This window comes from Mizuhopecten yessoensis, unplaced genomic scaffold, assembly GCF_002113885.1.
Source record: "Mizuhopecten yessoensis strain PY_sf001 unplaced genomic scaffold, ASM211388v2 scaffold10831, whole genome shotgun sequence".
Taxonomy (NCBI): Eukaryota; Metazoa; Mollusca; class Bivalvia; order Pectinida; family Pectinidae; genus Mizuhopecten; species Mizuhopecten yessoensis.
Genome location: NW_018408743.1, coordinates 1,065,186 through 1,078,315, shown reverse-complemented (window position 1 = coordinate 1,078,315; position 13,130 = coordinate 1,065,186). Strand labels below are relative to the sequence as shown.

Sequence of the window (13,130 nt, the reverse complement as noted above, 5' to 3'; positions counted from 1 at the left end):
ATAAAAGTTGCTCACCAGATTTATAACATGTCAATCTTTTAAGCAACCCAACTGAATGTTACGAAATGTACTTAGGTCATACGGGGCTTTATTTCTCTATAACTATGTGTGGAATGGTATATCGGCCGCACAAGAAGATGATTGTTGCTATGGAAAGTAAAAGAAAATCATAGTAAAACGTCCGGGTAACATATTTTACCGGTATAGGTGTAAAACCATAGACCTTTGACCAAAAACACTACTTAAACGTCATATAAAATGTCCCTTCTTAACATTCAATGTTTTTTTATGAGCTAGACTTGTTATAAACATTATTGTACTTTTCAGCTTCAATGTTTATAACATTTCTAGCGCATTCATATAATCACACAATGTTATCAAATGGCACATCATCTAAAGTCCATTTATCGATCAAGGTTTCTGAGCCTTTGTTGTCTTTTTTATTAATTGCTAAAATGTATCACCAGAGGATTTTACTATGATTTTAGTGGTTTGAGGTCGGAATTCCTTTCAACAGCTTATAGAAGAGAAATAAAGCTCCACATGACCTAGGTATATAAACTTACTTTAAATTATGGGTCATTTCTCAGCACTCAGTTGGATCGCAAAAGAGATTGATATGTCGTAAGTCTAGTGAGCTATTTTTATGAAGACATCAGCCTTAATGCCTTATTTTTAACCTGGCTATGTCGTATTTTTTGGATAGCCAATGAACAAGTTCATTATATACAAATAACATATATAAGTTCCGATTTTTAATTGGGGTCTTTGAACCTGACTTATATTATCAGGGGGTTGGAATTTTAGGTGACTACGGCATCTTTCATGTGACGTGTTGAACCTTACTTTCGGTTTGCCGGCACATTTCCGGTCCGGTTTCCTTTTCTCATATTATATATACACAAACAAGATGGCAGCCTTCATGGGTAGTGGCATGCGTTCTGTTATGAAATCGAAATTTGTTGTTAAGAAGCTATTGTGTCAGTACGGGACTGTGTCGACATTACAACCATGTATAGGTATTTCATTCTGCAATTTTACTGTGATGCAATCCACACCGTTATGCAAATATATGTCAACCGGTATTGGATCTAGAAACTTTATTCCGATGACAGAAAAATGCCTTCTTGCATCAGATGTGAAACCTAAGTCCGTGCGACAAAAATCAGACACTATTTTACACGATTCGTCTACTGGACAGGAAAGTTCTAATCAGAAAGAAGATGAGAAGACAGGAAAAAAGGAATGGTACCAGACTTCAACATTCAAGGCGATAGCCGCTATAACAATGTCCTCACTGTCATTTGGTGGTTTAGCATATATTATGCATATACAAGGTGAGTTTATCATTTATCTGCTACTAGAAGAAAGCACCGTGAATATAAAAAATGTTGTTAACCCAGACACCGATACTATATGAATATAAGTATGCCATGCTATCTTGACATGATAGTACAATACATCACAGCTCATGGAAATCTAAATGCTTCAGTAGTCTTATCGGTACATATAAAAGCGATGTTTTTGTACTTTGTGGTATAGACAAAAAGTATTTAAAAAAAGATAAAATCAGTCTCTCACCGAATTCAAACCACAAAAATAATGGATACAGTTCGAAACATCAGCCAAGGTCATCGGTACGTATACAGGCCAGGTGGGCCTCATTTTACGTGTATTGTAATGGCTGGTTATCATGTTTTTCTTGCAATTATTCATTGAGTTTTGTCATCCTCTGTAATCTTCAAAGGACAGGTATCAGCCTAGTGATTGGTCAGGTTTTTTTTTTTTTTTTTTTTTTTTTTTTTTTTTTTTTTTTTATCTAAAACCAGTCAAAAAGCTAGTCACAAATTCCAGGGGTGCAGAGAGCGAAAGTGAGTGTAATCCCAGAAGGATCAAGGATGGGAGTTTGTTGATTTCAAAATCTTCATAAGACATGTACAAAGTTTGAAAAAAATGTATTTACTAACGAGGGGTTGATAATTATGGTATTTACTCAATTATCACAAGTGAATGGTGATGTTTTATAACCTCATTATCGACGTTAACGTTATATGTACATGTACATATTATGGTTGCATTGGCATGGGAAGCACACTGGATAGAGCACTCTGTGACTTGATCACCTTTCACCAAGATGGCCTGAATTTGATTTCCTCATTGGATGTAAAAAAGCTATTGGGTCACCTACATGACTATGTAGGTTTTTGTTTGTATTCTTATAACGGGTTCCTGCCACACTAAGACCATCTGCACACTAGATCTTCCATCCAGCTGCAGGCCAGCAAGATTAATTTAATTTGGAAGAAGTTGAATGAGAAGTTTTGGAAAATCAATAAATTTCATGTTTACATTTATGATTTAATATGTGTGACTCAAGTTCTCAACCTTGGCAGATGTTTCAGATATCACAATAGCAATTACATTTATTATGATATTGCACAGCATTATGAATTTAATTTAAATTCATAAATGCAATGATCTGTGTACTGTCAATAAAAATGCTGCCAGTGCCCAGCGTAATGGAATAGGATTTAAAAGGCATTGCTTGTTTATCCTTTACTTTAAGAGACCTATTATAGGCATGAGAAAAAATTGAAATGTGGAAGTGCTTGGCAATATTGTTTAAGTCCTATTGATAATGTTGTTATTTGTCTACAGGTGAACCTGCTAGAAATGAATCGGGAAGTATAGTAAGTATTGTTTAGAAATACTTATTGTAGTATCATTATTTTAACAGTGTCAAGTGGCATTTCAAAGATATCTTTATCTGTTCCTGCAGATTTTTGGCAATGTTTTTATTATTTAAAAGATATTTAAAAAAATTGAAAGATTAGGATTTTTTTCTGTATAATATTGAAATGATTAATTATTCATATATACTACTTGTGAAAGAGAGGCCGCGGTGGCCAAGTGGCTAAGGTGTCTGACATTCTGCTACCACTAGCCCTCCACCACTGGGTCGCTGGTTTGAGGCCTATGTGGGGCAGTATACATTGCTAGGTACTGGCCGTTGGTCGGTGGTTTTTCTCTGGGAACTCCGGCTTTCCTCAACCATCAAAACCTGGCACGTCCTTAAATGACCATAGCTGTTAATAGGACGTAAAACACAAACTAACCAAACCAAACTTGTGAAAGAAATTGTTAGAAGATATTAGACAGAACAACAAAAAAACTACTTTTTATTTGTGATGATCCTTTTAACTAATAAGTGTAGTGTGTGTCATATATACAAATATATTGGACATTGTGAGACAAATACAGATACATACACACTTCAAGAGTCGGCTCCCCACACTATAATCATGTACACAATTTAATTCATGGATTTTAGCATGGAATGCCAGAAACATAATTGGAAAATACTTATAGTATTTATATAGTCAAGGTGAATTTTCCATGATTGCTTATTTATCCAGATGAGTAGTACAGGTCATCTGGACCTCTTGTATTACAACAAGAAATAAAGGTAAAAAGACCAGGTACAGAGCTCTAGACCTATATATATTAAACTCAATAATTGATATACATGTAGCTTATATTCTTCTATTTCTCCTGTTGTAGGTTGAAGATGAATTTACAGGCAGTAAGTATTGAATACCTTAGAACTTATAATATGATTTCATTTTGCCTATAAACATGTACCATATTTATCCCTTAATAAGCCCTGCATGACTGGAAATAAGCCCACCTATATCTAGTGCAGTTCAGTAGAAGGGACAGGGATATTATTTCATTGCCCTGTGATAAAACCACCCCTTTACATTGACTCATAGATTATGTGTTGGTCTCCAGGGCTTATTGCAGTATAAGCAATAGTTAACGAAATATTGTACTTGCTTTTCAATTTCTTTATAATGATTTATAATAAAAGTACAAAATTGTACACACGACCACGTTTCATATTCAGTTTTGTGTGCATAATAGGTATTTTCTTGAATGCTATTACCATATCAGTTTTAGAAGATCTATTTAAGATAGAGAAGTAAACCAAATGCATTAGCAAATGATTAAGAGAACCCAAGTCAAAATTGTTTAGGGCAGGTTGAAAAACTCTTGGTATTAACACATTAACTACAAATCAAATGTCGCTAAAAATATATTGATACAAATATTTTTTTCCACTTAACGAAAATTCAATTTGTATTCTATAAATAGAAAATCTTTGCATTGTCAAACAAATGAAATGTCGTAAAACATGATATCAAGTATTGAGAGCTTAACATGTTGTTACTTCAAATTTTGATGTAGAATAAAATCAGAACTTGTACTTTTTAGTGATCAATTGCATTTCAAGTTGTTTCGAAAGTAAAATTCTGGTTCCAATTTTAGAAGAAAAAAAGTTGAACTGAGTTTTCAGTTTCTCTGATAACTTTATTCTATTGTAATTAATTGGTTTCTTAGTTTTTGAGTTTGCAGATGAAATATAGGACTGATTTAAATGATTTGTACCTGATTTTTTTTTAATATTCGTTAATATAGAAATATTTTATTTAAATTGGAGAGTTTTGAAATTTTCCGGTATACTTAAATGAAATAATTCTCTTTCAGAATGGAATGCAAATTTCTCCAGAGCAATACAGGTAAGGGGATCTGGGGTGATGGGAGAATCTTTTGTGTGATAAGTCTTGAAGAAATGCTTTGATTTTCATAAATTCTACACAAGTCTGAAATATCAATTACCTGCTAAAGTTTGATTTTGACCCAATTATGAAAATCAACATGGCCGCCAGCGTGAGCAGGTGACACATTATGCTGTATATACTATTTGTTATAGAAGAGAAGAAAGAAACACACAAATAAAACCCCATAATGATTTATTGACAAAGTATTGAACTTCTGTTAAACATTTTAAAATCAGGCTGCTAACAAATGTATTGCTAGCCAATACATCAACACAAGGTTCATCAAGTGCAAACAATTCACAAGTCAAGTTCAAGGGCAAAGGTTCAAGGATAAAAGTTCAGGGACACGGGTTCAAGGTCACAAGTACAAGATCACAAGGTTCATCATGTGCACAACATATTTGACCTTGGGTACCCTGGCAGCGTGTCGGTTGTCAAAGTTCAATAGTTTGATTAATTTCACAATGTATGCGTATTTGCCCCTGACCATAGCGAACAAATAGGTGACAAATTACCTAAACAGATTGTTGTAGTTGTTTGCCTGCATCCTCACTATTGGCTTGTCAATGGATGATATCCAACAATTTCTGAAAGCAGAATGAGAACTGGAATCATCGGGTCGTGTAGCTCTAGAACTGGGAAAAAATAAAGAAATTGGGTGTGGTATCTTTCCTAGAAAAATAAGGGTAGAAGAGTGTGGGTAGCAATGTTTTTCTACCACCCTGTTTTACCAATGCATGTAGTCAGACTAACTAACCCCTCTTGATGCATATCATCACTTGGTCTGAAGACATGTGTTATGAAAAAAGTACCAATTCTATGCTTTGTAAACATCAATTCACCATTTGCTGTAAGGGAAGTAACTCTTACCATATTTACATCACCATACAATTACAACATGAAGCCACAATCATTGTCTTCCTTGAATAACTTTACCTATTTTCCATTGAAAAAAATTATATATATTTACATGTATTTTGTTTCTCGTTTCAATTTGATAATTATATACATGTCCCATAACTGAGAGATATAGTGGGGCTCTCAAAGAGTTGAGTCCCGTATGATAAACATGAGTCTAGGCCTTAAATATCTGTGTCTCATAAATCACTATAACCTAGTTAGTAAAAACCACCTTTCACTCCAAAACGAATGTTCTTATTGATTAATTCGTTTTTGACTTGAGATATATCTACATCAAAAGTATTCGCAAAATGTTGATGACAGTGGTTTTGAATGTGAAGAATGTTTTACTTTGCATAAAATCTGGGACGTAGAAGATAAACATTAATAGTTTTTACTGTCGAAAATCATGGACAGGAGGCAATTGTTTAGATTACTTCACTTTGGATAAGTCGTTAACGACTGTTTCACTGTAAGTGAAGTCTAGGACAGGTAGTGAACTATTGCTATCTTTTTCAGCGCTATATCAATCCATCAAGAGAACAACTCCTACCGGAACCACTGCAGGCTCCGTATTATCAGCCCCCGTATACACTTGTCATGGAGATCACCGGCGTGCTTATACATCCAGAATGGACAGTAAGTATACACCTTGTACCTTGTTCTACCGAGATTGACTCCTGTGTCCGGCTCCACCACTAGGGACTTCATCCCTGTACCATAACATTGAAATAGTTGAGATTTCCATTCTTTAACCATGTATGTGATTGCTAGGCATGAAGACAGAATAGACTTGTGCTACCAGAGGTCTTGGAACTTGGTCCCCACGTCATGACAGTGAAAATGTTTGTGATCCCAATAACTATATGATCAATTGCTAAGCACAAAGAGATGAGTACCATTATGCTAGCAGGATAAGCCTAGCGGTATGGCTCCACCCCTGGGGACTTGGTCGCAGGGTCATAACATTGAAATGATTGAGTAACCATATACATATATATCCTATTGATGGGCTGTTGATTGATTATAATAAAAAAATGATTGGTTTGTCCTTTCCGATTCTGATCGATTACAAATTCCACAATCAATATAATTGTTCATTACTGAGCTAAAGTTTCTTTCGTTAAATGTATACAAGTATACAATGTACGGTATGCATTGAAAGACATGAATTCATTTCACTTATCTTGATTTCATGATTAGTGGTTAGGGTGAAAAACAAATCAAAACAGTGTACAAGTTACTTTGTAATCCATTCATTTTAAGAGAAGAAAACTCAATGTATTGTAAACAGCCGTCTGTTAATGTAAAAATAGTCTTGTCTCTTTAATTTGCTGCTCAGTGCTATGAACTGAATACACAATCAATCATCAGTTGGTTTAATACTTCCTGTTAAAAAGTGAATTTTTCTATCAATGATTTTTAAATCCCAGGGCTGAGGTTCGGATAACAAGAGAAATAGGTGAGGGATACAGGCCCTATGGGACCCTTGCCAAGTTTGTGTCAATTACATACGTACACTTGGATGTTCAATGTGTGTATACATTCGGAATGCATGTTCATGTTCAGTCCAGACACGGCTTTCTCTGTGGTCATAAAGGGACAAATGTTGGCTCCCTTCCTAATAGAAAATGTTCCCTATTTCCTCCTAAGCTTATTCAACAAATACTGCTGACACATATTAACTTCTCATCGGGGAGTCTTCTTAATACACTGTTTATTTTATTTTAGTATGAGACTGGCTGGCGCTTTAAAAAGAGACCGGGTGTCGATTATTTCTTCTCCAAAGTTTGTCCTCCTCTGTTTGAAGTGGTGATATTTACATCAGAAGGGGGAATGGTGAGTGATTCTCCTTGGCTTTTCAATCCTCAATATCACCTGATGTTTCCATAGTTTACGGAGAATTCCCTTTTTCTTAATGAGATAAGTTAAATATTGAAATATTTCAACATCAGAAAATAAAGTGAGGTACATACTGATATATGAATGACATTTTTTTTGTAGGTTTTGTGAACTTTTCATTATACTGAATATTGGTATGTCATAACATCTTCCCAAATATGATTGATTGATGTGCCATTTATTAAAAAAAAGAAACATGAAAATTCAGGAATCCTGATTTAATATTTCCACAAGTTAAAACTACTTCATGTAAAGTTGTTTTGTCTATTTACATAATCAGGGAGAGCTATCATTCAAAATTTTCACACAATGACTAAGAGTTATTAATTCTATTTCTCCCATAATCATGATGTGTTTTATAATCTCAGTGAGTGGAATGTTTACCATAGAAACAACTGCCATTTTAATGGTGAAAAAATGAACATGACTTACATGCAATATGTTCCTTAACATGTTTTTTTTGAAATTTGATTTTTTTAAAAGTTTTTCATAAACAATAAATATCAGAGTCTTTATGTGAGGAAATGATAAACATGAATAAAATGGTGTGTCTATATTATACATATTGTTTACAATTAACTTGGTAGAATGCAGATCCACTTGTCAACAACTTAGATCCACATGGAGCTGTCATGTACCGTCTGTACCGGGACTCCACAAAATACGTCAATGGTCATCATGTCAAGGTAAGTTTAGTAGCATGGTCAAAGTCATGTAAGGCTAGAATTACCTTTAACGCCGATCTTTGTATGTAGGAGGATTTTAGCTTCTAGGTGATAAGTGATACCTTCAGTATACAGTGATGACAGAAGAGTAGGGTACAGAGATGAACAAGTTTAATTTTTTCCATAGAAAGGATTAAATAATTATTTTAGTATTTTTATCTGTAAGCCCATTTTTATCTTTGGTGGTAGTTCTTTCAGTAGATGTTCACACAGGTGTGGTAGTTCTAGTGGTTTCATTTCTTAGAGTTATCTCCCCTTAGCCACATGTTGGGGCCTGTAGTTAAATTTTTATCATTTAGAGACAAGTGATGCAGATATACTCTTGACATGATGTTAAGACGCTTTTCTTATTTTTATAAGGGGATGTTTACTTTGTTGAATTTGAGATGGTGATATTTACATCAGAAGTGGGATAATCAGGGTGAGGTCAAGGGTTATATTCAGGAAGGTAGTTAATTTCACACATATTCTTTTGACCTTTAACCCTATTAACTTATCACCCTGTGAACAATTACAGCCACACATGTACAGTATCAGAAGTTTAATAGCAGTATTGTTTAGTCAGAATACTTAAATTTTAATTTTAGAAATAAAGATATTATGGCTAAAACTCCTTTGTCTCCATAGATACTACCTACTGATTACATGTGTATGTCTCTCCTTAGGACCTGTCATACCTGAACCGCGACCTTTCCAAGGTCATCGTAGTCGACTGCAATGAGAAATCATTCCAGTTCCATATAAGAAATGGCCTCAAGCTGAAGAAGTGGACTGGTGATGATGAAGATAAAACTCTAATAGATCTTGCAAACTTTTTACAAGGTAAGGCTGAAGTTTTAAAAATACTATTCTGGAGGTGATTTTCTGATAAATCCTGAGAGTGGAAAAAGAGTGATAATGCTGTGAAAACTGACTTCATCTGCACCTGAAGTCAAAGACATCCAGCAATGTTGGGATATGATTTTATGTTACCAAAGGATGAGTTTCTCTGTCTGTTTCTCTGATTTTACTGACAAACCACCTAAAATAACCAAATTTACCAGTTCCATTGACATTGGTGTGGACAGATTTACAGATACAATGTCTTATCTAACCGAAGGATTCATTCTGTTTTTCATTAAAACACCCACTGTTCACTGTAATTCTGTTTACCGGTACAGAACGCTCCATCTTTTCACTATAATTCTGTCTTCAGAAGAACTTTATCAATGTTTTTCTGTTTTCACTAGATACTTTATCTTTTATCTGAGGTCTTTCTTACTAAATTTCAGTATCTTCACTGCCATACTTTTTACACTCAATCATCTTTTTACTGTAATTCCGTTTTCACTAGACCTTAAATCTCTCCTCTGTATTCTGATTTCACTAGATGTTCAGCTTTTCATTGTAATACTGTTTTCAATTGATTGGTAACCTGTCTATCTAGACCAAAACAGGTGGAAAATGTCAACCAAACTTGCCATGAAACATTGAAACATCCTTGGGACCAGGGAATATTTTTTTATGATGAAAGTGAGTCTATAAAAGAATTTCCTCCAGTATGAGTGAAGGAGTTTTATCCTTATATGGTGCGAAAAGTCTCACAACAGAAGGAACTTGATGTTGTGTTACCCTATGTAGGCATAGAGACATGACCCATTATTGGAAAATAGACCTACATCTTTATATTAAGCCTCCTCAATACCGGTGAAGTGATCTAAAGCAGGTTATGTCAGTAGCATCACAAAGGGAAAAGGATTCAATGCCATACATGTTGTAAAGGGGTTGAGTGATATGTTGAGAGAAATGTATAAAGAAATTGTTTCAGAAAGGAGAAATGAGGAACACTTGAGATGGTAGGTATACCAAAGACTATGCCCCCTCCACTTTAGAGTAGAGTGGTGTGGTTCAGTAGGAGTAACAGAAGTAAATATTTTAAAAGACTACTCCCTCAGTATTGGTGGAGGGATTTTAAGCAAACTTAGTCTGAAGCATTATTAGGCCAAGGGGATTCAGCGTTGCATAGTTGAAGGGTATTGACCCCCTGGGTTTAGAAGGGCTTGGTCCAATACAGGCTATAGAGGTCAATATTTAAAAGCAGAGACATTTTTCAATTCTTTTCAAATTTTATCAGGCCAATGCTTATATAATGTTCTTCTAATGAGCCTGACCAAATATTATTTTCAAACAAATTTAGAGTGATTAAGGATGTCCACTTATTATTTGACTGGCGGAGATATTTTCAATTTCTATTCAACTTCCACCAAGCCAATGGTAATCAAAATTTTATCTACTGTGAAAGAAGATATTTTTCGTGGGGCCCAAATTTCATGGTTTCCAATAAAAAAAAACCTCAACAAATTGAAGATTTCACAGTAAATAGTGCTATCGTGGTCTTGCACCGTTGCTGTTTTTCTGTTATGGTCAATACAAAATTTAAAACATTGGCTATGGTATATCATTTGTGACTATAATTCTCAATTGCACTAGAATAGTTTTAGCCAAATGTTGTACAAATGTTCCTAACAAGTGTATTTGATTTTTTTTTAATTTATAGAAAAATATACAAAAAAATAGATAAACATTTTTAACTTATTGTCTTGCTCAGAAAACAAGAGAAATAAGTTGATGGTACAGGCCCATTGGACCTCCTGTTCCATTATATTGTCCAATTACTTTGAATGAATAACACATTTATTTTTAAAACATCAATATTCTTAAAATGGTCATGAGTGGAACAGAACATGAAAAGATATTTAATTCAGTTTTTTTTCCATAATTTCCTCTATTTCTCATTTGTAGTTTGATTCATCCGATTGTTTGATAGTATTATTATTATTCATGAAAAAGATGAAGAAGATTTTATCAACCCTTTCTGTACTTTTAATAATGACTCGCGGACAGATGTAAGGATGGTAGTAAGAAAGTTAATATGATGCTATTATTCCTATTTGATTAAAACAAATAATGAGATTCAACATGGCTAAGTCAACTCTATTTTTTTTTTTTTTTTTATATAATAACCATGAATATAAACATGTGACATGTGAGTCATGCTATTTAATTCTACTGTCACTTGTTTGTTTGGAGGTAATTATTTCATGTCACTTGTGTGTCTTCAGGAGGCATTCATATCACTTATAAATGCCATTGCCTGATTGTAAACATCATCACTATTCTTACATCACTAATACAGACACCTGGAATATGACTGCTCAAATAAACAAGCGTACACAATGCATATCTTCATTTTAAGGATGACTAAATGAGCATACCAGATACATACATTTGCTTTCAGTGAAATACTGAATGATAAATATATGAAACCTTTCTCCTTTGCAAATTTGACATGAGGCATTAGCACTTCCTGGATATTGTCTTTTCCATTTGGCATATATATATATTGCTTATGAATGCCATCTGAAAGCAAGTTCAATGATTGTGTTAAAATCATATTTAATATAATTTAATTGTGTATCTGGAGGTCAGTATATGTATGTCAGGAGGTCAAAATAGGTCACTGGAGGTCAGCAGATCACTGGTGTGTATGGGAATCAGTAGGTCACTGACATGTCTGGAGGGCACTAGGTCACTATTGGTGTCTGGAGGTCAGTAGGTTACTAGTATGTCTGGAGGTCAGTAGGTTACTAGTATGTCTGGAGGTCACTAGGTTACTAGTATATCTGGAGGCCAGTAGGTTACTAGTATGTCTGGAGGTTAGTAGGTTACTAGTATATCTGGGGGTTAGTAGCTTACTAGTATGTCTGGAGGTCAGTAGGTTCCTCGTATATCTGGAGGTCAGTAGGTTACTAGTATATTTGGAGGTCAGTAGGTTACTAGTATATCTGGGGGTTAGTAGCTTACTAGTATGTCTGGAGGTCAGTAGGTTTCTAGTATGTCTGGAGGTCAGTAGGGTACTAGTATATCTGGAGGTCAGTAGGTTACTAGTATATCTGGAGGTCAGGTTACTAGTATATCTGGAGGTCAGTAAGTTACTAGTATATCTGTAGGTCAGTAGGTTACTAGTATGTCTGGAGGTCAGTAGGTTACTAGTATGTCTGGAGGTCAGTAGGTTACTAGTATGTCTGGAGGTCAGTAGGTTACTAGTATATCTGGAGGTCAGTAGGTTACTAGTATGTCTGGAAGTCAGTAGGTTTCTAGTATGTCTGGAGGTTAGTAGATCACTAGTATGTCTGGAGGTCAGTAGGTCACTAGTATGTCTGGAGGTCAGTAGGTTTCTAGTATGTCTGGAGGTTAGTAAGTTACTAGTATGTCTGGAGGTCACTAGTACGTTTAGAGGCCAGTGGTGTGTCTGGAGGTCACTAGTACGTTTAGAGGTCAGTGGTTTGTCTGGAGGTCACTAGTATGTTTAGAGGTCAGTGGTGTGTCTTGAAGTCACTAGTATGTTTAGAGGTCAGTGGTGTGTCTGGAGGTCACTAGTATGTTTAGAGGTCAGTGGTGTGTCTTGAGGTCACTAGTATGTTTAGAGGTCAGTGGTGTGTCTGGAAGTCACTGGTATGTTTAGAGGTCAGTGGTGTGTCTGGAGGTCACTAGTATGTTAAGAGGTCAGTTTTGTTTCTGAAGGTCACTAGTACCTAAAGGTAGCAGTATACAGTAGAGGGTTTTGGCCATGGGTGATATTTTTGTTAAATGGCTAACCCCTGTATAATGATATGTAAAAAAATTATAAAAATAAAACTGTACTAAAATTGGTATAAGCATGATAAAGTGGGCTATGTGAGCTTCACATTTGTAAAGAAGAAAGAATATTTCTTTGGTTCGAGAATAAAATTTTGGCCATAATACGAAAGGGTGCGTACACATGAAAAGCTAGCTTTACAGGAGGTAAAATTTTGACAACAGCACACAACGCAAAATTGCAAAAAATCAAGTTTTACAACTTTACTGGGACCCAGATAATTCTGCAACCAGGTAGGAAATCTTTAATTTCAGACAGAGCTTAGGAAAAAAATTACTAGTTGCGGGGGTAAAAATTTGGGTT

General features: G+C 34.9%; 1 protein-coding gene across 1 annotated transcript in view; it reads left to right on the top strand.

The window, feature by feature from the left end:
* The first annotated feature begins 905 nt into the window (after positions 1 to 905).
* LOC110462815 (mitochondrial import inner membrane translocase subunit TIM50-like) overlaps positions 906 to 13,130 on the top strand; it is a 29,555-nt gene continuing 17,330 nt past the window's right edge. Inside the window, exons 1-8 of the mRNA XM_021517007.1 lie at positions 906 to 1,337; positions 2,659 to 2,690; positions 3,562 to 3,583; positions 4,549 to 4,580; positions 6,042 to 6,161; positions 7,254 to 7,361; positions 8,012 to 8,110; positions 8,815 to 8,971. Coding sequence (XP_021372682.1) covers positions 911 to 1,337; positions 2,659 to 2,690; positions 3,562 to 3,583; positions 4,549 to 4,580; positions 6,042 to 6,161; positions 7,254 to 7,361; positions 8,012 to 8,110; positions 8,815 to 8,971 — 997 coding nt within the window. The 5' untranslated portion in view covers positions 906 to 910. The remainder of the gene's footprint in view (positions 1,338 to 2,658; positions 2,691 to 3,561; positions 3,584 to 4,548; positions 4,581 to 6,041; positions 6,162 to 7,253; positions 7,362 to 8,011; positions 8,111 to 8,814; positions 8,972 to 13,130) is intronic.